Source organism: Zootoca vivipara, chromosome 16 (genome assembly GCF_965207765.1).
Source record: "Zootoca vivipara chromosome 16, rZooViv2.hap1.1, whole genome shotgun sequence".
NCBI classification, from domain to species: Eukaryota; Metazoa; Chordata; class Lepidosauria; order Squamata; family Lacertidae; genus Zootoca; species Zootoca vivipara.
The window spans coordinates 28351177-28376521 of NC_142599.1; the positions used below are offsets into that span (position 1 = coordinate 28351177).

A 25345-nucleotide genomic window follows, 5' to 3' on the forward strand; every position below is an offset into this window, starting at 1 on the left:
TCCTGTAACTTTGTATAACATAAATGCCTAGGCTGCTGGTGGGATGTTCCCCACTTTTGTTGTGCTATCGTGCAGAAGTGCCCCTCCGGATAGCAGTAACACATTTTCTTGGAATGAAGGTGAGCAGAAACTGTGGTGTCTTTAGGCTATATGGTTTCATTTGCACATAACCTGAGCATTAGATGGAGGGGCTCGCAGCATCCCCACGAATATTCCTTCTCCCTTAGTCTCAGCTTTGGATTCTATCACAGATCAAGAGATAAACAACTACCTGACATTTAGAATACATCTGAAGGCAGCCCTGTTTAGGGAAGTTTTTAATGTGTGACAATTTAATGTATTTTAATCTTTGTTGGAAGCCATCCAGAGTGGCTGGGGAGACCCAGTCGGAAGGGCGGGGTATAAATAATTTGTAATTATTATTATTATTATTATTATTATTATTATTATTATTATTATTATTAAGCATCTCTCTTTCTACCAGGCAGTACTGTGTCCTGGATCTTAAAAATTTTTGGCAACCCTAGCTCAATGGATGGCATTAAACTTCTGGCAGTCAAGCAATGTATTTTGTGGTGTTATGTCCACCTGCTCTTCTGATGGCAGGGTGTGATCCTGCTTAGAGCTGTGAAGGGGGATCGATCTTGCTTAGTGCTGGGTCCTCATTTTGTGCAGTGCTGTTGGTCAGGCTGTTTGGGAGCTGCACAAAGCGGCACTGGGCTAGCCCTACTCTTTCGGTCAAGCTCTGCCGTTACCTGTGGCTTGCCCCAAATTTCTTCATGGGCCAAATGGGGAAGCCTGGTGGGCCAAGGCTGGCCCATGGGTTGGAGGTTCCCCACTCCTGATCTAGGGATACAGGAGCTGAAGGCCTCTTGCCTTGCCTCAGGCAACAATACCACCTCGGTAAAGGTTGAAGGCAGGCCTGAACACAAAGTGTGAAAGAATTTTAACATAATGTTTAAAACAAACACCACTAACACAGAGAATAATGTCCTAATGGGAAATGTATGAATCCACCCCTAATGCTCTTTTATTGCATCAGCAACATGTTGCAGAAAACACCCTCAAAAACAGCACAAATCTGGAGGGAAGCTTAGAAGTGGTTAATTCTGTGGATTCTCTTAAGACATGGTGAGTCTACTGGAGTCCAGTCAACCCCTCTTCACAGGGAACTCTGGGAATTGTAGCTCTGTGAGGGGAAATAGGGGTCTCCTACAACTTTCAACACCCTTAAAAATACTGGAATTCTTTGGGGAAAGCCATGGCATCATAGGGCTTTTAATCTATGGTATGAATGTGGCCCTAGAAGGAGCAATGGTAGTTGGTTCTGTTTCTAGGTATGAGATAGGTGTAGGTTGGGACTGCTTTCTAAAATGATAAGTGGGCCCCTTAGAATGAGGAAATGCACTCTGCACGTGTTCAGAGGCACCCTCATCTTTATTGTTATTGCACTGAGTCCTCCCAGCAACTGAAAATGGGAGAGTCTTATTCCCTTTACCCCCCTGGGGTATAAAAGGGAAAAGTAAAGATCGAATTATAAGAAGCTAGCGCTCTCGCTCTCTCTAGCTGGCAGGGCGTTGGACTGGATGGCCCCTGTGGTCTCTTCCAACTCTATGATTCTAGCTCTCTTTTTAAAAGTGCCTTCAAAAATGCCCAGAATCTTCCCACACCTTCACGGTTTCCCCCTTCAAAAAGCATTCCCCGGGATTAGTTCAAAACAAGCAGTCAGCAAAGTATCGTGAAGACTTCTTTTCCCAGAATCAAGCATCAGGGGAAAACGGAAGGTCAGAGTGGATCAGCAAGCCTCTTTGAACAGGGCCTTGTCTGGGCTCTGGAGCAAAATCTTCTCCTGGGCTATTTCTTCCCCAGTCTTCTTTCTGGACCTTTCAGGGGGGAGAGAAAGAAAGATCAGCAATGGGGCGGAAAGAGGCTCAGCATCTGGGACACCCAATCATGCTTAAAGCACAGAAATAAATTTGGAAGATTTCCCTCTAAGTTCAAATACACGTAAACATTGCTATAAGGTAGGTCTGGAGAACCCCCAGATATTGGTGGCCTACAGGTCCTCCAGACCTCCTGTTCATTCAGAATTAACCTTGATTTGCTCGACCAAAATCAAGGTGCTTCCAGGCAGTCACTGTTATCGGTGTGAAATTCAGTCACATAATCCACAAATTCAGGTTGTATAATTACAGTCGATTCGGAGCTCTTCAGAAAGAAGCCCTGCGGCCCCTAAGATCAGACTTTTTGCAAGAAGGGAAATCACGGGGCCATAAAGCAGAAAGTAAGGGGTGAGAATTTCAGTTTCTCTCCATTCATCATTTTTCTAATCTTACTTTCAGTCCTCCACATTTCCACACCAGTGGGTGGGTGGTTTTTGTTGCGCTCGTGACAATTCATCAGCATCTCAGTGCAAATTTCTCCTAATATTCTCACTTTTGTATGCAATTATACACCTTTCTGCAAAGCAATTTTTTAATGCATTAGTGCATTTTGCACTGATATATGCATTCTTATGCACACTTTACCCTAACATGGGGGTTGGACTAGATGGCCCTTGGGATCCCTCCCAACTCTAAAATTTTATGATGCTATGTGCATTTTTTTCTCACATTGCTTGGCTGGAGACCTGCACAGCAAAGGCCAAGGAAGTGTGAATTCCAAAGGACGGCTGTGCTTCAATTCTTATGGTCTTCTGGAATGTGTGGATTAGGTAAGTTCACCTTTAAATGTGAACTGAATCTGAGTTCTCCCTAACTTCAAACCCTCTGCTCCTATGATTTCAAGCCCAAGCATGAAAACTGAGCTCTGGAGTTCAGCTCTACCTTCTCTCCTCCCAGAAGGGCCAGTGTTTTGAAATCAAAAGTTGATGACTCAACACTTCGCCCTAAACCACAAAATGCCGTGCTTTTTCTTCCCTCTGTTCCACATGCTCCACAAAAATACCTTTTGCAAGGGATGCAGCAGGACTGATGGGCATTTGATTAACACATATTTAATCTAGTTACAGGTAGACAGCCGTATTGGTCTGCCATAGTCTAAACCAGGCATAGGCAACCTTGGCTCTCCAGATGTTTTGGAACTACAACTCCCATGATCCCTAGCTAACAGGGCCAGTTGTCAGGGATCATGGGAGTTGTAGTTCCAAAACATCTGGAGAGCCGAGGTTGCCTATGCCTGATCTAGAAAGCTGCCGTCCTTGTGGAGATGGAACGGTCATCACATTTGTTGTTGACTAGAGTGCCCCCCATCCCTGACATTCACCATGCCTGATCTATGGGTTGAATTTGCACAGGAGTAAAAGCAATATTTCTGAAGCCTGAAATGCTGTTTTCTTTGTTTTCAGATGCTCCAGATATCTGCTGCCGCAAGTGTCATCTTAGAACAGGCATCCCTAAACTTCGGCCCTCCTAGATGTTTTGGACTACAATTCCCATGATCCCTGACCACTGGCCCTGTTAGCTAGGGATCATGGGAGTTGTAGTTCCAAAACATCTGGAGAGCCAAGGTTGCCTGTGCCTGGTCTAAACAAAATTTAAAAAAAAAATCCTTCCAGAAGCACCTTAGAGACCAACTAAGTTTGTCATTGGTATGAGCTTTCGTGTGCATGCATTTGAAGAAGTATCTGAAGAAGTGTGCATGCACACGAAAGCTCATACCAATGACAAACTGAGTTGGTTTCTAAGGTGCTACTGGAAGGAATTTTTTTTATAACGTATTTAATCTTCTGCTCTCCATCATGAAAATTCCAAGGATGGTGTACACAAATAATGTGTTCTGAATTATCCTATTCAAAAGTATGCAAGCTGTCAGCCGCAGCTAAGGGTTCCTTATGTGTAAAAGTGGAGGTAACCTACTATACAGTCTGTTCAAGAGTGGAATGATGAACAGTGGGAACTGGCCAGAAAAATGCTAATTTAACGCACTGTTTGAGAAGTAGATAGATGGGTAAATGTTATTTCTTATTATAACAGAAAGAGATAGTTGCCTGGTACAGGATATGGACTGACAGTGCTTTGACACATTCAGATGACTTGAGGAACCATTATGGTAAAGTTATAAAAGAATATGAAACAATGTGGGTGGATGAGGTAGAACACTCTGCTGTATCGAGGCGTATATGATATTAAATGCTCTTGCCTTGTTCTATTGAGCTGTTTGAGGTTTGTGGATTACTTCGAAACCACCGAGTGGGTTCATCCAGAGTTTTGGAGTATGTTATCAGCGATCCTAGAGCTGGAAGGGATCCTGAGGGTCGATTTAATCCAACCCTCTGCAATGCAGGAACATGTAAGTGGTTCATAGAGCTTTTGAAACCCACAACCTTGGCATTATCAGCACCATGCTCTAACCCAGGCATCCCCAAACTTCGGCCCTCCAGATGTTTTGGACTACAATTCCCATCTTCCCCGACCACTGGTCCTGTTAGCTAGGGATCATGGGAGTTGTAGGCCAAAACATCTGGAGGGCCGCAGTTTGGGGATGCCTGATTCATTGGATGTGTCCAAGAGCTTTCATCCAAGGACCTCAAGTTGGCATAACTGGTTCTCCCCACCCCACCTCATTTCATTCACACAACAACCCTATCAGGTAGGTTAGGCTAAGAGTGATTGGCACAAGGTCACCCAATGAGCTTCATGGCTAAGTGGCAATGTGAGCCCTGGTCTCCCAGGTCCTGGTTGGACACTCTAACCACTGCACCACACTGCCTTCCTTCCATTTAGCAAGCCATCAGTGGCTGGGCACACAGCTCTACTTCTCTTTTACATCTGCAGGTGAGGCAGTGGAAGTGCTGGACTGATGTATTATTTTATAATGGATGAGAGCCAACAAACTGAACTTTAATCCAGGTAAGACTGTGGGACTATGAGTGGGCAGACGGATGGGACGCTGCCTGCTCTGGATGGGTTTGCACCCCCTCTGAAGGAACAGGTGAGCAGCTTGGGGGTACTCCTGAATCCATTGCTGTCGCTTGAGGCTCAGGTGGCGTGGAGGCACTCCACCAGCTTGGGCTGGTGGCCCAGCTGTGCCCGTACCCAGACAGGGACAGCCTAATTTCTTTTGTCTGTGCTCTGATAACCTCTAGGTTACAATACTACAATATGTTATACGTGGAGCTGCCTCTGAAGATCATGTAGAAAATTCAGCTGGTGCAGAATTCAGTGGCCAGGTTGCTCACCGGGGAAAGACAGTTTGAACATATTGCGCTGATCCTGGCCCAACTGCACTGCCTGCCAATTGGTTTCTGGGCTGACTCAATTCAGAGTGCTAGTTTTGACCTATAGAGCCTTAAACACTTCAAGGACCATGCTTCCCCTATTAACCAACCTGGACCCTGAAATCACCACCCGAGGCCTTTCTTCATGTGCCCCCTTCACAAGAAATCTGGAGGGTGTCAACACGAGAACAGGGCCTTTTCTGTGGTGGCTCCCCATTTGTGGAATACTCTCCCCTGGGAGGCTTGCCTGGCACCTTCATTGCATACCTTTAGGCGCCAGGCCAAAATGTTTCTCTATAACCAGGCATTTGGCTGATTAAAGAATATACAGCCTTTTAAAAGTGTATGGGAGGGGAGGTTATTGCTTTTGCGGGTTTTTTTGGTATATATTTTGTTTTCTCATTTCATATTTTTTTTGTTATAAACCACCCGCAACCTTCAGACGAAAGGCAGTATATAAATGTAATTAAAAATAAATAAATACTTTGCAACAAATAATATCTGTGTGAATATTAGTACGATGAAATACCGTAAATAAAAGTGTATTTGCCACAAATACCAGTCACTTACCTGTTCTCTACTTCTTCGATGGTATCTGGAAGGGGGACATTAAGGGTTTCGGGCAGAAAGCAAGCGATGATGCCAGAAAGGATGGGAGCTGCTCCGTACATGATTGGCGGCAGAGCGGCAGAGTAGTCCTCCATCATCTTGGCCAACGGGGCGACGATGCCTCCCACCCGGGCCATGGTGCTGCCAAAACCGAGCCCCGTCTGCCTAGGATTTGGGGGGGTGGGGGGGTAAGAAAATCAGGCAAGAGATACGGCTGGGTCAAGGGATCTCTGGCAAACCTCAAGAAAAGGGCACCTGCCATGCGATCGCCGCCAAGGGCTGCACAGCAGCTGTGGCACACCTCCAAGCCGTCTAGAGTCTGCCATCCTGCAGCATTGCGGCAACCACCTATCCATGCCCCATGAACAGCCCAGCTCTGCTGAGGGGGCATGTTCCTTCCAGGAAGAGCAAACACAGCCTCTTGTGCATTCGGGCTTTTTGTCAGTTTGCATTTCTTAGTGCAAAAAGCATTGAGCTGATGTGTAGAGATCTTTCCTATTCTACTTAATTCAAGAGGGTTCTGGAAGCTTCTCTGTGTGAAAGAAACAAGAGGAAGGTTCCTGATGTTTGGGTTATTCCTTCTGAGAAGCTGAGTACAGCCGGCTTAGACTGGTTCGGTTATCTCTTCTATCAAGGTCATGCTGACTATAATAGTGAGGCCAGAAGGAGCCTGGGTTTTTCTCTCTCTCTCTCTCTCCCTCTCTCCCTCCCTCTCTCCCTCCCTCTCTCTCCCTCTCTTTCTTTCTTTCTGTCTGTCTCTCTTTCTTGCTGGTGTGATGTTCTGTATATAGTGTTAAGGTTTTAGTCTTATTATAAGTTATTGTAAGTGTAAGGGGGAGAAATTACAGAGAACCTCCCCCTCTCATCAGGAGCAGTTCGTCCCCAAGCAGCCAGGAAAGCGCGGGGTCTGAAGGGGCCAGTCAGGAAGCGGAGAGAGAGTGCCAGGTCTCCAGCAGCATGGGAGAGCCCCTGCTCCACCGACGGGAAGAGAGAGAGGCGGAAAGGGGGAGCAGGGAAAAGAAGGAGTGTAGACCCTTTCCCCCGGCACCGGAATTAAGGAGGAGGAGAAAGGGGAGGAGATTCACTGTCCCGAGACTATTATGTTGGGCAAAGTCGCGAAAAGGGGCAGTGCCGGATTCTGGATCGGAATGAGCAGACATGTATCCAACAGCTTGTTACACTGTAAATAGAGTGCACCAATAAAAACTGTTTAAAGACAAGCATGTGGAAGATCGTTACTCAGGGGTAGTCGCAATAACCCCTGACAGTAAGTTTAAGTTAAGTCTGCTGCAACTGGATTTCTTATGTACTGTGCCAATCCTGAATGTATTGGATTTGTGACCATTATGCTCGTTTGCCTTCAGTAGCAGTAAAGCTCTGCCAGATGAAATACAATTGCCTCTGGTCTGTTTGGGGGGAATCCTGCAACGAGTTTAAGTTTTTACTCTGCTAACTATACATTGGAATCTGCTCTGGATCAATATTGAGTAGAATTTCAATGACAGGTATTTATTGAGATCCTTCAAGGGCACCCTAGGAGGCAGTGAGGGGCGCACCTTAGTGCCCACAGGTCCCAGGTTGGAGACCCCTGCTTTAAAGCCACCTCCATTTCCACAGGAGCCCCAGAAGCGGCTAAAGAAGGGAGAAATGGTGTTGAAAAGCAGCTCCTCACCTGACAGGCGTGGGGTAGAGTTCTGTCGTGAAAAGGAAGGTGCAGTTGAAGGCCGCTGCCAAGCACCCCTTGCCAATGACGGCCAGCGTTGTCCGGATCGTTTGCAAATCTTTGGGGGAAAGGTGGGGTGGGTCAGAGAGAGTGTGGCATGAACAAAGTGTGCAGCTAGGGGGCTCCGTCCCCCTCCCCACTTTCTATAGGGTTGATGTGCAGATTTGTCAAGAATAATTAACAGACTAACACATTGGTTTCTCATTTTTTCCAGTCTTAAACTCGGCTCTCCACATTTCTGCAGCAATTTTCTTCAACATTTTAGTGCTGATTTCCAGGCCCGGCTCGCCCACTGACTCTAGTGGCGCAATGCACCACGCCACCTGGGCGATCAGGGGGCGCTGAGGGGCACCCCAGCAAGTGGGAGAGCTTCGCGGCGGCCTCCCTTTTCCCTCCACCAGCCGCGCCGCGAGAGCAGGGAGGGAAGCGAGCGGAACAGGGGCACTAGGACCCTGTTCCGCTCTGCAGCGCCAGGGTCATCCCTCACCCCGGCGCTGCGTTTCATTGGTAGAGGTGATGCCACATGGCAGCACCTCTACCAATGAAACGCAGCGCCCTGTTGGCGGGAAGGAACCCGGCATGGCCCGGCCTGCCCAGGCACCCCGCTCCGCTGGGAGAAGGGAGGAAGGCCGCGCGGAGCAGTGGCGCCCCCTCTCCCAATCAATCCAGCGGCATCGGACAGGCAGGCGGCCTCCGGCACAGCGCGGCCCTGCTGTGAGGTGCGGGGGCTGCCGTAAGGCTTCCGGCCCCCTGCACGCCAGGTAAGAGTTTTCCTTTTTTTTTAAGAGTGGAGGGGCGCCCGAGGGATCCCTGCACCAGGGTGCCCGATGACCTTAAGACGGCCCTGCTGATTTCTCCTCATGAATTGGCCCACCCACCCGTGTCCTCCACCCGTGCAAGTAAGAAGCATTATCAGAGTTCAAGGACACATTTCCAGCCAAAACACTCAAGGAAGATGTGGCTGGGGAGGAAGTGTAGCCCAGAAAGGGTTCCAGAGGGTCAGATAGGGAGGCATTCAGCCCCTTGGCCTGAGGTTCCTTATACCTGCTGGAAAAGATTGTGCTTCGGGTCTATAAACTTGCTGTGCCTGTAATATTGATGCAGAGGCACCACCATTCAATGGCTGCAGGGCTGATGATAAATCGGAATCACAGAACTGTAGAGTTGGAAGAGACCCCAAGGGTCATCTTGTGCTTTGTGAGAGTGACAACAACATTTAGCTCTGTGCAGATCTCGGAAATGAAGTGGGAGGTGGTGATCTTTGGGCCTTCAGCCTGTGCCGAAATGTCTCCAGCTGGATGCCTTGCAGTGCATACAAAGGCGAAAGGTGAGGCCCGGTGTAAAGTGAGCCCCGGCACTCACCTGTGGGCACAAAGATGTTGATGATGATGATGATGCCAGCCAGGATGAGGAAGGAGGCGAGGCTGATCCTCCTCCCAATGTAGCTCATAGTAATGGTCACGACCACCTTGGCTGGGAAGTCAACGGCCCCGAAGATGACCTGGATGAGGTAGATGCTGACACCAAAATTCTGGAGGTCCATGGCCAGCCCGTAGTAGGAGAAGCTGACTGAGAACCTGACGTGAAGATAGAGACAAGGCGAGATTCAAAAAGGCGTGAGAAGAGGCTCCTCCTGCTCTCAACTGTCACCTGACAGCAGCCATTTCCTCAGGCTGCAGCAGAAGGGGAGATGCGAAGCTGTTTTCCATTTCACGTTTTCCATCCACAGAGGAGAAAGGGGTCTGTGCTCCTTTTCCCCAACCAGTATTTTAGCTTCAGTGACTATATTCCAAAGTAGCTCCTTGTTTTGCAACTCTTGAGAGACCAGCTCCATTTTGAATAAACATTTTTATTAGATTTTCCAATTTAAATATCTAATCCATTTTCAAATTATACAAATTATGCAAATACCAGTTAAACAATTAATCCAAATCCTCTGCCAAATTATACAAATTTATCGACTTCCCATGCTTCACACTCAGAAGGCCCTAGTCCTCTTATAGTCACTGCAGTTCTTTTCAATATACTCCAGATCTTATTCCATAATCTATTATTATCTTCTTTTTTCAAGTCACTGAGTTCTTCCGGCAAGCAAGATTAATCAAACCATATATGATTCTGTGTGAATTTTTGCGACCAGATCCACTCAGTTCCTCTCCCTGGACTGTTTCATTCCTGTGGGTCATTACATTATGCAACTTTAGGAACTGGAGCCCAAACTCGCTTGCCTTCCCCTTCCCTCCTCGTCACTTTTTTGCTTTTCTCATGTCTCTTAGGCTGTAAGCCTACAAGCAGCAAATGCCTTATTTTTACTGAGCTTACATAAGCCACTCTTGGGACCTCCTTGGCTGGCTAAATAAATAAATAAATAAATAATTTAGGGCAGGCATCCCCAAACTTCGGCCCTCCAGATGTTTTGGACTACAATTCCCATCTTCCCCGACCACTGGTCCTGTTAGCTAGGGATCATGGGAGTTGTAGGCCAAAACATCTGGAGGGCCGCAGTTTGGGGATGCCTGATTTAGGGGGTGCTTTTGGAAAAGTCTTCCTAACCGAAAACATTAACTATTTTAACAAGTCTTTTACAAATCAATCTCTAAACTGTAGCTTCCCATTTATGGCGCCCACCCTGTGGAACACCCTCTCATCAGATGTCAAACAGATAAACAATTACACAACTTTCCAAAGACATCTGAAGGCAGCCCTGTATAGGGAAGTGTTTTATGTTTTATGTCTCACAATGTTTTTATATTCTGTTGGAAGCCACCCAGAGTGGCCAGGGCAACCCAGTTGGATGGATGGGGTTTAAGTAATAAATTAATAATACTAATACTAATAAATTAAATGAAAGGGGAGCATTTAGTCCAGAAAATCTTGATTTTTCTGTCTCTTAAATAATCAAACAAATTCCGTAACCTTTGACATTTCCATGAACCTTCACGTTTTCCATCCACGGAGGAGAAAGGGGTCTGTGCTCCTTTTCCCCAACCAGTATTTTAGCTTCAGTGACTATATTCCAAAGTACCGGTAGCTCCTTGTTTTGCAAATCTTGGACCTTCAGCAGGCCTTTCAAGACCTGAGCCGCTAGTTCAAAGGAGAAATCTTTACAAGGCTTCTCCTGAGCAATTTTAATGCACATAAAGATTGCTCAGTCAGAGCTATTACACAGCTCAGATCTGTGTATTTTGCTGGAGATGTAATAGTTCAGAGCTTTATGAACAAAAGCAGAACCAAACAATATAGTTTTCTGTTTTGATGTCCCAAAGTATGCTGTATGAAGCTGCGGTTTGATAGAGTTTTAAAGCAGGAGTGGGAAATGTTTTTCAAACCAAGGGCTGTGAACCGCCCTGAGACCTGTAGTATACATAAGGAAGTATATATAGGGCAGCATACAAATTTAATAAATAATAATAATAATAATAGCTTTCCAGACAACTTTCTGGGGTCCATGTACCAGTGATGCATGGGCTCATAAAAGGTAAAGGGACCCCTGACCATTAGGTCCAGCCGTGACCGACTCTGGGGTTGCGGCGCTCATCTCGCATTATTGGCCGAGGGAGCTGGCATACAGCTTCCAGGTCATGTGTTCAGCATGACAAAGCCGCTTCTGGCGAACCAGAGCAGCACACGGAAACACTATTTACCTTCCCACTGTAGTGGTACCTATTTATCTACTTGCACTTTGATGTGCTTTCGAATTGCTAGGTTGGCAGGAGGTGGGACAGAGCAACGGGAGCTCACCCCGTCCAGGGGATTCGAACCGCCGACCTTCTGATCGGCAAGCCCTAGGCTCTATGGTTTAACCCACAGCGCCACCCGCATGGGGTCATAAGAGGGTGCAAAACCAAGCTGGTAAGAGGTGTGGCTCGGGGAGGGAAACTCTTAAAGGCCAGATAGAAAGATTCTGGAGGGTCACATCCGACCCCAGGGCTTGATGTACCCCATCCCTATCTTACAGCAATAAATATTGGAGTCTGTGCTTTGATAATGGGCCACATTGTCAGGCAGTGCCTAAACCTGCCCTCTCCCCAGGTTCCCTAAGCTGGATGGAACTCTCTACTTCCCAAGTCTGTTCTGATGGAACAAGTTATCTCACCACACTATGGAGAGGCAGCAGAAAATGTGCCGGATGGCTGGGGTGCGCACCAGGTCAGAGATGGTGTAAGAGGCCTTGGCTGTGGACAGTTCTTTCTCCATGTTAGAAAGCAGAACCTGTGGGGAGAGGAGAGGAAGGAGGTGGGTGTGTAAAAACAGGTGGGTGAACTCCAGGGATGTCCTTAAGCATGGGTGTAGCCAGGGTTTATTTTAGGGAAGGCTTAAACAGGCATTATGCTGCAAGAGCAGAGCAGACATAACTGATGACATAATGGATCAGTTAGTTAAGTAGAATCATAGAATCACCATAGTGCATAGCTGCCAAGTTATCCCTTTTTTTAAGGGATTTTCCCTTATGCTGAATAGGCTTCCTCGCGAGAAAAGGGAAAACTTGGCAGCTATGCCATAGTGTTGGAAGAGACCACAAGGGCCATCCAGTCCAACCCCCTGCCAAGCAGGAAACACCATCAAAGCATTCCTGACAGATGGCCGTCAAGCCTCCGCTTAAAGACCTCCAAAGAAGGAGACTCCACCACACTCCTTGGCAGCAAATTCCACTGCCGAACAGCTCTTACTGTCAGGAAGTTCTTCCTAATGTTCAGGTGGAATCTTCTTTCTTGTAGTTTGAATCCATTGCTCCGTGTCCGCTTCTCTGGAGCAGCAGAAAACAACCTTTCTCCCTCCTCTATATGACATCCTTTTATATATTTGAACATGGCTATCATATCACCCCCTAACCTTCTCTTCTCCAGGCTACACATGCCCAGATCCCTAAGGCGTTCCTCATAAGGCATCGTTTCCAGGCCTTTGTCCATTTCCAGCTTGTCAGTATCCTTCTTGAACTGTGGTGCCCAGAACTGGACACAGCACTCCAGGTGAGGTCTGACCAGAGCAGAATACAGTGGTGCTATTACTTCCCTAGATCTAGATGCTATACTCCTATTGATGCAGCCCAGAATTGCATTGGCTGTTTTAGCTGCTGCATCACACTGTTGACTCATGCCAACATTTTTTATTTATTTGCTTGATTTAGGGGGGGAGAAGCTGCTCCTCTGCCCCCCAGCTATGCCCATGTCCTTAAACAGCCTTTCCGAGCCTGAGACCTTGAGACATCATTGGACTACAACTCCAGTGAGCCTCTGCCAATCAGGGATGATAGGAGTTGTAGTCAAACAACATGAGGAGCGCACAAGGCTGGGGAAGGCTGACCTTCACCATCAGCCACTGCTCTTCCTCCTAAAAAGCACAATCAATACACAGCACACAACTAGATTTTGGTGAGAATTGATCATGTGATTTACCCCCAGGGAAATTTGGGTTAACATTAGCAAACAGGAAGTTCTAGGGCCTGTTTTACACAGGCAGCTTCCCTTCAGTGAAAGCAGGACTTTCCAGATGACCTGTTTATTTATCCTAATTTTCCCCCACCCCACAAAGTTTGGCTATTTATTGAGAATTTACGGTACACTGATTTGCCTGCAGGGGACTTGGTTGCTATTGCGTCAAGCAAATGTGACCCCAAACCTTCCATTGTGCATTTCCTCACTGTATTCCTCATATCTCAAATAAAGTCCAAATTGGTGATGTGAGTGAGTGTGTTGGTAAAGAGCATAACATTACTGTGTTATGGCTGTCTGGAGGGACACATGTGCACAATAACACAACTAAAACTGGGCAACCTTTTCCCCTACACACACAAACACCCCTGGAAGATTTGTGGTATAAAAAGTTACAGGATTTCAGCAGCGACTTGCAGGTCAGTATGACTTACCCCAGCATAGCTGCCAAGTTATCCCTTTTTTAAAGGGAAATTCCCTTATGCTGAATAGGCTTTCTCGTGAGAAAAAGGAAAACTTGGCAGCTATGTACCCCAGTGACGGAGCTTCATGCCGGTCCGGCACCGGGGGCGGGGCTGGCGCCCGTTCTGGGGGTGGGGCGCGCCTCCCGGAGGGGCGGGGTACACATTCCAGGGCCGTGGCGCGCTTCCCGGAGGGCCGTAGCACACCACCTGGAGGCACGGTGCACCTCCCGGAGGGGCGTGACACACATTCCGGGGATGGGGCACATGTTTTGGGGGTGGGGCGGGCACCCACGATGGCGCCCCTTGGAGCCTGCCGCTCGGGGCGGCCTGTCCCCACCGCCCCTATCTTCCTACGCCCCTGACTTACCCCAAAAGTTTTGCAGGAGCAAATACAAGTTGGACCGCACATAACTGCCGCAATTCTATCAACAGGACCAAATCATCATGGATGCACAATAAAAAGGATGTCTAGAGGAGCCCATAATCTAACTTCTGCGTAAGCTTTGTGCAAGCAAGTAAATGCTACATATCAAGGTCACCAGGAGGCGCCCTGATTCTAGCGGGCTTTGCTCTCCAGAAGCTCCCAAGAGTTCTATTTTCTCCATAGATTCAGCTGGATTTACCTGGATATGGAGAACCCCCCCCCCCCGGCTTCATACCTCTGTGGTGATGCTTGCTCCAGCTTCCTCCTTGCCATTGACCCGGGCAACCCTCTGGAGGACCGTGACAGCTGTGCTCGCCTTTCCCGAAAGGAGCAGCCAGCGAGCTGACTCTGCAAACCACCTGTATCAAAGAAGCCAAGCCTCGTCATCTCGGCCAACCAGTGCCAGATTTACATATAAGCTAAACAAGCTATAGCTTAGGGCCCCACTCTGGAAAAAAACACCTTGGTGTACATTTCCAAAATATAAGATAAAAAATAAAATAAAATAAAACCTACATACAGCAACAGTGTTTTGTCTTGTGTAGGCTCCTATGATGTAAGTAATGGGCTGCGCTTGCTAGCCTGCTCCCTAAAATATCATTGGTTTGCTCATTTCTCGGTCCCAGCTCCTGCCAACCTAGCAGTTCGAAAGCACATCAAAGTGCAAGTACAGTGGTCCCTCGACTTACGAATTTAATCTGTTCCGAATGCGCATTCGTAGGCCGAAAAATTTGTAAGTCGAAAAAAGCGGTTTCCCATAGGAATGCATTGGAAACGGAAAAATTCGTAAGTCAAGTAAACCGCATCTAAAATTCGTAAGTCGAGAAAACCCCATCTAAACCACAACAGTTTTCCTTTCAGATGTCGAAAAAATGTAAGCGTGCGGCCATTTTTTTGCCTCCGTAACTCAAAATTTCGTAAGTCAAGTACTTCGTAAGTCGAGGGACCACTGTAGATAAATAAGTACCACTACAGCGGGAAGGTAAACGGTGTTTCCGTGCACTGCTCTGGTTCGCCAGAAGCGGCTTTGTCATGCTGGCCACATGATCCGGAAGCTGTACGCCGGCTCCCTAGGCCAATAACGCAAGATGAGTGCCGCAACCCCAGAGTCGGCCATGACTGGACCTAATGGTCAGGGGTCCCTTTACCTTTATATATAGGGTGCCTACATTCTTCATGGACTTCAATAATTACTTTCATAAAAATACATATTTTGTTATGTGCAAATGGCTTTAAATACCTTTTAAGTCAATAAATTACCATATAGCATATATTCAACACAAAAAACAGTGACAATTTGTTGTTGACAAAGGACAGCTGGACATATAAAGGGCCCCATTACCTTCAGTAGTTTAGGGCCTCACCAAACCTAAATCTGGCCCTGCAGCAAGCAGTAAAATCCATCTACAAACCTACATGTGGTAAAATGGAACTGAATCCATTTGTTGCTGTTTTTCTCAGGGAGGGAGAATTCGTTTAAAGAAAATGAAGAAAAGAATCCTAACTTGAATTTGCTTGCAAACATTTGAATTGACCCTGTAGGGTCATTCTAATCCAGTTCTCTGTCTGTGGTCTTTTTTTTTATGTTTTTCATGGTACAGAAAATACCTTTTGCGAAAACAATTGCTACAAAAGTAAACAAAAAAATGACTTGTCCCGATAAAATTACAGCCTTTTGTCATGCTATGTAATAAAATTTTGTTTGATTGCTCTAAAAGATCATGCCACATTTTCTCCATGAGCGTTGTGTGTATTCCTGCCACGGTCCGAACAATTTATGTATTCAGTAAACATTTGCCATATGTTATAAAAGGAACGGGGGGGGCAGGTGGCGCTGTGGATTAAACCACAGAGCCTAGAGCTTCCCAATCAGCAGGTCGGCGGTTCGAATCCCCGCGACGGGGTGAGCTCCCATTCCTCGGTCCCAGCTCCTGCCAACCTAGCAGTTCAAAAGCACGTCAAAGTGCAAGTAGATAAATAGGTACCGCTACAGCGGGAAGGTAAACGGCGTTTGGTTCGCCAGAAGCGGCTTTGTCATGCTGGCCACATGACCTGGAAGCTGTACGCCAGCTCCCTCGGCCAATAATGCGAGATGAGCGCCGCAACCCCAGAGTCGGTCACGACTGGACCTAATGGTCAGGGGTCCCTTTACCTTTACCTTTATAAAAGGAACAGGGATCCTGCTTGCCCTTTGCTGCTCTGACTTGACATGTCAATTCGTCACTCGCCGGGGACAACAGAGAGAGGGGTGTCTTTACGTCATCCACCTCTCCTGGGAAACGGGGGCCCTGACTGAGCCACAACAATGTGTGGCCGGGTACAGCTAGTATGTTATAAAAGGAATAGGGATCCTGCTTGCCCTTTGCCGCTCTGACTTGACATGCCAATTTCTCAGCCAGTTCTATTGCCTATACAGTGGTGTACCACAAATTGATATTAAGCCCAATGCCAGTTTTCCAACATCTGGCTATCTCCAAATTGGTGGCTGTCAATAGAAAGACTAAGAGGTCATCATTAGGGTAACCTTGAGCAGGTGAGAGCATAAGGCCAAGGGCAGGATACATTTCAATTGCTTTGTTCTATATATCAAGCTTATTCATTTGAAAACAGCATTCCAGAATCTCTTCGTATCCCAACACAGCACCCCGAGGAGGAGGAGGAGGAGGGGGTCCCACCTGAGCAGCGCAACATACCAAGAGTAGAGGAGAAAGACAAAGAAGGGAACCGAGAAAGTCAGCTGCAGCCATTGCCAGTCCGGGATGCCGTAGGCCAAGCCGGCCAGCAGGATCTGGCCCAGCGTGTACACGAAGCCAGTGACCGCAATGGTGATGGTGCGGTACTTGGTGGGAATCCACTCCACAACTGGAAGGGAAAGGAAAACACTTTCAGGTTTTCGCCTTGCCACTCACATCCGGCTGGGCCTTCCGGTATGAAATTTAGACCCTGCATCAGGAGTTGCCGACCTTTCTTGGGCAAGTGGTAGATTTGGAATTCTGAGAAAGTGCTGTGAGTGCCTTTGACAAAATGAGCTGCCATGCAGCCAGAGGAGGCACGGAGAACAAACCAAGTCAGTGCAAACAGAGAAACAGCAGGAAGAGAAAACAGTCTCTGCAAACTGCAGGTTTTAAAAAGGATATTGAGATATTCCATGGGCAAGATAGGAGGTACTGGTGGGCACACTGGTGCCCATGGTCACCAGGCTGCCAACCCCTGTAATACTTGCCACCCATTTTGTACTGAACTTTCCCCACTACTGCATCAGAAGATGGGTTCAACTACAGGTGAAACTTGGAAAATTAGAATATCGTCGAAAAGTGCATTTATTTCAGTAATGCAACTTATTATTTTTTCTTTTAATTTTTACGATTATTATTATTATTATTATTATTATTATTATTATTATTATTATTATTTTATTTATACCCCGCCCATCTGGCTGGGTTTCCTCAGCCACTCTGGGCGGCTTCCAACAGAAAGATAAAATAAAATAATCTTCACATGCCTTCACATGTCTTCTAAAAATCTGGTAGTTGTTTTTCATCTGATGGGAGGGCGTTCCACAGGGCAGGCGCCACTACCGAGAAGGCCCTCTGCCTGGTTCCCTGCAACTTGGCTTCTCGCAACGAGGGAACCGTTGCTTCCAAAACAAATGCTTTCTTTTGGAAATTCCACAGTAATAAAACAAATAGTTACAATAATACAAAAATAAACCTCGCTATTACATTTCATTAATTACATTCCATTTATAATTGACCCACCTAACGACAAATAATTACAATTACAGCAAATAAAGGCTTGACATATCTTGCTTTGCATGTCATGCATCTATCTATCTCATATATTGGTTTCTCCTTTTAAGTTGCATTACTGAAATAAATGCACTTTTCGACGATATTCTAATTTTCTGAGTTTCACCTGTAGCTCAACATTGCCATAAGGACATAGGAAGAGAGGAGTGTCCATGAGCTTCCAAGGTAGTCCGTTCCAGTGTTGAACAGCTCTTGCCGTCAGGAAGTTCTCCCTAATGTTTAATTTCAAAATTCATTGAGCTATCCCCAAGGGACCCCCCCCCACCAAGGTTCTAATCCTGGTAAGTCACTGCCAGTTCAGACCCCATAAGCATAAATGTGAAATTAATTTAATTATTTTACCCTGACACGCATCACTTTACACTTGTACAGGTGAAACTTGGAAAATTAGAATATCGTCGAAAAGTGCATTTATTTCAGTAATGCAACTTATTATTTTTCTTTTAATGCTTTCTTTTGGAAATTCCACAGTAATAAAACAAATAGTTACAATAATACAAAAATAAACCTCGTTATTACATTTCATTAATTACATTCCATTTATAATTGGCCCGCCTAACGACAAATAATGACAATTACAACAAATAAAGGCTTGACATATCCTGCTTTGCATGTCATGCATCTATCTCATATATTGGTTTCACCTTTTAAGTTGCATTACTGAAATAAATGCACTTTTCGACGATATTCTAATTTTCTGAGTTTCACCTGTATACACTGAATTGCATTTGCCATTTTTTTGCCCATTCACTCAACTTGGGGAGGTTCTTTTGGAACTCATCACAATCTCTCTTTGTTTTAATGACCCTGAACAATATAGTATCACCAGCAAGCCAGGCCACCTCACTGTTCCCCCGAACTATAGATCATTTATGGACAAGTAAAAAAGGCACAGGTTCCAATAATGAGCCTTGGGAGACCCCACTTTCTGCATCTCTCCATCCATTTGGAGAACTTTCCATTTATTTCTACTTTCAACTTCCTGGTACTTAACCACTTCCTGATTCACAAAAGGGCCTCTCCTTTTATTCCATGCCTGCTATGCTTTCTCATGAGTTTTTGGTGAGGTACTTTGTCAAAAGCTTTTTGGAAGTCTAAGTACACTGTGTCAACTGGATCACCTCTATCTATATGCTTGTTGGCACTCTCAAAGAGTGCCAGCGAGGCAGGACTTGTCCTTGCAGAAGCCATGCTGACTCTGCTTCAGCAAGGCTTGTTCTTCTGTATATTTGGCTATTTTATCTTTAACCAAAACTTCCACCAGTTATCCTAGGTCCAACATTAAGTGAACTGGCCCATCATTTCCAGGTTCCCTCCTGAATCCTTTTATAAAAATTGGTGTTGCCTTGGCTACTTCTCAAATCCTCTAGTGGATCTGAGGCACCAGTTACATATTTCTGTTAAAAAATCAGCAATCTCACATTTGAGTTCTTTGAGAACTGTTGGGTGGATGCCATCCAAACCTAGCAATTTGTCAGTTTTCATTTTGTGTATTAGGGCTAGAGTTTCACCTATCGTCACCGCTATCTGCCTCAGTTCCACCAACTCCCTAGTCCAAGGTAGCCAACAAGATACCATCTAGGCCAGGCTTCCTCAAACTTGGTCCTCCAGATGTTTTGAGACTACAATTCCCATCATCCCTGACCACTGGTCCTGCTAGCTAGGGATCATGGGAGTTCTAGGCCAAAAACATCTGGAGGACCGAGTTTGAGGAAGCCTGATCTAGGCCAAATGAAGAGTGTCCTGTGGCCAAACTCCTCCATTTACTTTGAGAAGTGCCCACACATTGAAATAACACAACTGGCTAGCCTTGGTCTAGGCCAGGGGTCAGCAACCTTTTTCAGGCCATCCCTCAGACCATGTGGTGGGCCGGACTATATTTTGAACAAAAAATGAACGAATTCCTATGCCCCACAAATAACCCAGAGATGCATTTTAAATAAAAGCACACATTCTACTCATGTAAAAACACCAGGCAGGGCCCACAAATAACCCAGAGGTGCATTTTAAATAAAAGTACACATTCTACTCATGTAGAAACACCAGGCAGGCCCCACAAATAACCCAGAGATGCATTTTAAATAAAAGCACACATTCTACTCATGTGAAAACACCAGGCAGGCCCCACAAATAACCCAGAGATGCATTTTAAATAAAAGCACACATTCTACTCATGTAAAAACACACCGATTCCCGGACCATCCACGGGCTGTATTGAGAAGGCAATTGGGCCACATCCAGCCCACGGGCCTTAGGTTGCCTACCCCTGGTCTAGGCTGCTTTGCTACTAATTATTGACAGACATACCCTCCATTAATGAATCAAATACAGAATGTTCAGATAAATCCCTACACTGCGCAAAAGTTCCCATCCAACTCTGCTCTTACCCAAACAGGCGATGCTGAGGCCAAATCCAGAGAGTGCCATGCCGCTCAGGAACCGGAAGATGCAGTAGGAGATAAAGTTGGGCGAAAAGGCTGCACAGGTCCCCATCACGGCCATTTGCATAAACGACCAAATGAGGAGAGGCTTGCGGCCGTACCTGCAGGCACAGAGAAGCGGAAACAGCTGGAATACCAAGGCATTGGTGATGTTGCTGTGGGTGTGGCCACAGGTGGAAGTGGGTGGAGCAAAGAACGTAACCTTTGTACAGTAGGCTGATTTCTACACACACTTGCAAACACCCCTCTCCATTCTCCCTCCAGGACAACTGAATTGAATTGATCCCCCATCTCTGCCTCCTACTCACAGAGGTGAGTTTTTAATGAGGTTGCCCGACAGATTCCTGGGATCTTGTGCTGGTTTTTAGATTGTTTCGAGTGGTACTTGCTGTGCTGGTTCAAAACTGTTGACCTTGTATTGGGGGGAGGAGAGGAGAGATTGCTGCCGTGCATTTTATGCCATCTCACCGTGGCAAGACGGTCTGAGCATATTACACAAATCCTGACCCAATTGCACTGGCTACCCATTAATTTCTGGGCCCAATTCAAAGTGCTGGTTTTGACCTATAAATTCGTAAATCGACTCAGGACCATAGTACCTCAAGGACATGCATTTCTGACTTTGCTATGCAAAGCAGTACACTTTCATTCATTACCTGGCAGGAAGTTGTTGACCTTCCAAAGCAGAAACTTCCAAATCAAGAGGACAATAAATTCTCCTGACCTGGACAAGTCTTCATGTAGCACAGGGGTGGCCAACTTCCAAGAGACTGTGATCTACTCACAGAGTTAAAAACTGGCTGTGATCTACCCCCTTTTGGGGGGGTTCAGGTCAAAATTGTTGAGCTTTTTTTAGGAAGGAGCAAGGCCCGTTTCTTTGGGGTGCAGGGCAAAAATGTTGAGCTTTTCTTTAGGGGAGCCAAAGTTATTGAGCTTCTTTGGGGGGAGCCAGTGATCTACCACAGACGTCCAGTGATCTACCGGTAGATCACAATCTACCTCTTGGATGTGCCTGATGCAGCAGATAGCAGAAAAGCAACATTTTGTATGAGACAGAAAGGTAGTGTATTGATAAACTCTGTTCAGAACTATCGGTTGCCATGGTGCAGCTAGTAGATAGGCGCATTCTTTTTGTGAACATAAGTTTTGAAAGAAAAAGGACTAAACCCTCTTTTGGGCTCAAGGGTAGCTCAACCGTTGCCAATGTTTATTTATCTCCAACCGTTGCCAAGATTTCTTCACCTTCAAGTCTTGTTTAAGGCGTCTGTTTTATCACAAAAAGCGAACTCAGCTTACCTATCGGATAACCCCCCAAGGACCACTGCTCCAACCAGCACGCCAGCCATGTAGATCGATTGGGCCATATCCCGAAGCTTCCGTCGCTCACAGACTAGATCCCACTGTTGTAGGAGAAGGAGACTGGGTCAGGGGAAAGAAGCTGGAGGGGAGCGTCCATGGCCACGGAGCCGTGGGTTTGGGAGGGGCTAAGGTTGCAATTGTATGGGACGCAGGCGGCGCTGTGGGTTAAACCACAGAGCCTAGGGCTTGCCGATCAGAATTCCCACGATGGGGTGAGCTCCTGTTGCTCGGTCCCAGCTCCTGCCCACCTAGCAGTTCAAAAGCACGTCAAAGTGCAAGTAGAGAAATAGGTACCGCTACAGTGGGAAGGTAAATGGCGTTTCGGTGTGCTGCTCTGGTTCACCAGAAGCAGCTTAGTCATACTGGCCACATGACCTGGAAGCTGTACGCCGGCTCCCTCGGCCAATAACGCGAGATGAGCGCCGCAACCCAAGAGTTGTCCGCGACTGGACCTAATGGTCAGGGGTCCCTTTACCTTTAAGGCTGCAATTGCACCCAGCATTGTTGCAGTTGCACCCTCGACAGGCAATGGGACCCTTTGCTTCTGTCCACACCCAGTGCTCAACTCTCAATCCTGAGAAGCTAGCCTTTAGCACGTGTGTTTCTGTGCATGTGCAGAGGGCCTTTCCCTAGTTACCAAATGACAGCGGCGATTTCTGTACAGGACAAACTTCGGTGTGCAAAGTTACCCAGATACAAGGCTGAATGAACGCTGAGTCTGGCCGGATTGCCTGCACATCTCTCTGTTTTTATAAGAAGGCCTGGCAGAGCACAGAATCGCCCCCAGCACCCACCTCCCCACCCCTGTGGCTTGTTATAACATGACAAGGGTGAAGGGGGAGCTGAAGGACTAGAATGTAGGACAAAATTTTTTGCTGTCTCCTGAAAAACCAGCTGCTCCCTTGGCTCAAGATCACTGCCAGCAGCAGCGCCTGCTGGTTTTGAATTATTCTCTTCCCAGCAGGGCTGTCAATTACCACCCTGTTTATCCACCGGACGCAAACACCCCATGCAGATCCTGTTGCTGAACCCCTTGTTTGCTGGAAAGTCCCAAAGGTTTGCTTTCTCTCTCTCCCTCCCACCTTCTCCCTCTTCCTTGCAGGGCAGAAGTGGGGCATCAGTGGCCCTCCAGATGTTGCTAAGCTCCCATCGTCCCCGATCATTGGCCATGCCGGCTGGGGCTTATGGGATTTGTAGTCCAATTGGAGGGATACAGGTGCCCCACTGCCACACCTGGAAGGCTCTGCAACAATTGTTCTTCCACGCTGTGGACCGAAGGAAGCTGAAGCTCACAAACCCCTGTAAGGTGCATGCACACATGTTTCTCATCCGCTTACAGAAATGCATGGAGATGGCCAACTACTGATTATTATTATTCAAGATAGGACAGAGCCTCCATGTAGAGGGGCAGTGTACCACTGAGTACTGCCTGCCGTGCTTGAGGGCTCTCCAAATGATCGAGAACACAGGTTGATGGACTAGATTTCATCAGATCCAGCAGTGGAGGTTCTGGGCTATCGCCTGCTCCAGAGTGGTGCAGTGGTGAGAGATATGGGTTGGGGCTTGGGAGACAGGAGTTCGAATCCTCACTCAGACATGAATGACTTTGGGCCAGGTGCATGACTTTCAGCCCAGCCTTCCTCACAGGGTGCGGATAAAAATGGAGAGGGGGGAACCAGGAACACCACCTTGAGCTCCTTGGGAGATGGGATATAAATGGAGTAATAAATAAAGTAACATTTGGTTCTCTGGACAGATTATATAGGGCTTGGCTCTGCTTTAAATCCTACCATTCCCATTTCTGATGCACAAATCTATCTATCTATCTATCATCTATCTATCTATCTATCTATCATCTATTCTCACCCCCCCATCTCTCTTCCCCACCTCAGTTTCCTATTTGTAAAATGAGAACAACTTCTTTATTAATTACGTTTACATCCCATCATTCCTCCAGTCCAAGGAGCTCAAGGCACCCCATTTTAACCTTGCAACAACCTTGTGAGGTAGGTCGGGCTGACAGACAGTGAATGACCCAAGGCCAGCCAGTGAACATTGGCACCGAGTGAGAGAAGGGTCGGAGCATGTGCAGACTGCCCCAAATTCAATCGCCAACATATCCGGGAGAAGCTGGAAAAGACCACTCCAGCCCCAATCCCAGGCTGGCTCCTGTTTAGCCCTTAAATGAGATGAGATGGGACTACCCAAAAAGTTTACATCAGGCATCCCCAAACTTCAGCCCTCCAGATGTTTTGGACTACAATTCCCATCTTCCCCGACCACTGGTCCTGTTAGCTAGGGATCATGGGAGTTGTAGGCCAAAACATCTGGAGGGCCGCAGTTTGGGGGTGCCTGGTTTACATCAAGAGGAGAGGAGGGGAATAGCAAAGTTATGACCTTGGAGGACTTGGACAATGGTTAAAGCAAAGCTACACAGCAACAAGTGAGGAAACAGTGAGGCTTTCAAAAGGCATTTAAAAATAATGATGTACTTTATGGACAGTCTCAAACCTGAAAGGCCTCTCCAAAGGAGCTCAAGAATTGACAAAGAGGTGGGCCTCCAAATATTACTAGACTACAACACCCATCATTCCTGACCATTGGTCCCGGGTTCAAATAACATCTCTGGGGAAAGCTTGGGAAGTTCCCTGCCTAAAACCCTGGAGAGCCACAGCCAATCAGTGTGGACAATACTATGCAAGACGGCCTGATGGCCCAACTGTGCATAAGCCACCTACATTGCTATGCTGTTATTATTGCTTTCCAAACTCCAACTAAGGGTGTAAGGAGGCAGACATTTCCATCCCATTCCATGTTCATTTCAATCAGCAGCGTTTCTGTCCTGCTGCAGCTCGGCTTCTGCTAAAACCAGCGCTATTTGCCTCACTATCTGCTATGGCCGAAACCAACATAATTAATTGCGTAAATGGCTATACTGTATAACGAACTTCAATGCATTTCAGTGGAAGGGTGTGTGCAGAAAACAATGCAATTATTTATGTAACATTTGTGGACCAAACAAACCCAACAATAGCAATTTGCTCACATGATTTCCCTTCCTGACCTCGAGTGCACGTGTGAAGGGTGGTGATTTCTGCTCCCATTCCCACTTTTGGTGCAGTTATCCGAAATCCTCGGGTGCAGCACTGGAGACCACTCCCGGAACTGCTCAGACTAAAACCCTGCACCAGTGTTTCTCAAACTTAGTTCTGCAGCTGTTGCTGGACTACAACTCCCATCATCCCTGACCACTGGTTCTGCTAGCTAAGGGTGATGGGAGTTGTAGTCCAACAACAGCTGAGGAACCCAAGTTGGAGAAACATTGCCCACCATCAATATGCATCCGTTTGACATATAATATCCCCCCTTTCCTCCCTGCTCCCTTTCAGACTTCTCCATTCCTCCAGCTAGCCTTTCCCCTCTCACCTTGCTGACAATGGTGGAAGGGTATGTGGTCCTATCATACACCCATCCATCAACACACAGCTCGGTTTCCGCCTCAGTCAGGTTTGCCTTGGTGGAATTGGAGTCAAGGAGGTGCCACTGGGGATGGACAAAACGCCAACACTTTTCCGGCTCCTCTTTGGCGTTGGTGGGGATACCAACTCTGAGCAGGTCGCTGGCTTCCAGAGGCCAAGTGCTGTTGGGGTACCCACTGCTGTTGGCGGAGATGTGGATCTGGCAGTGATGTCCTGGGATGGCAGCGGTGAAGTTCTGGAGAAGGTTGTGACCTGCCATCAGCACAATGGGGATGGACAGAAGCATGGTGTGGATAAACTGGAAGCGGCCCATGCCCCCCACTTGGTCCAGGAACTCCGCAAAAGTCATGGCGTTCCGAGAGAGTCCTTGCTTTGGGGAGTTGCAGG

At 46.9% G+C, this 25345-nt stretch overlaps 1 protein-coding gene across 1 annotated transcript; it reads right to left on the reverse strand.

The window, feature by feature from the left end:
• Positions 1-1795: 1795 nt before the first annotated feature.
• On the reverse strand, positions 1796-25345 carry LOC118076420 (solute carrier family 22 member 6-A-like). The gene is made up of 10 exons (XM_035099177.3): positions 24906-25345; positions 21417-21520; positions 20067-20221; positions 16564-16732; positions 14106-14229; positions 11647-11762; positions 8913-9127; positions 7500-7608; positions 5789-5992; positions 1796-1883 (listed from the first exon to the last, which is right to left on the reverse strand). Exons 1-10 carry the CDS (start codon positions 25305-25307, stop codon positions 1796-1798), a joined length of 1686 nt encoding a protein of 561 aa, XP_034955068.3. The 5' UTR covers positions 25308-25345.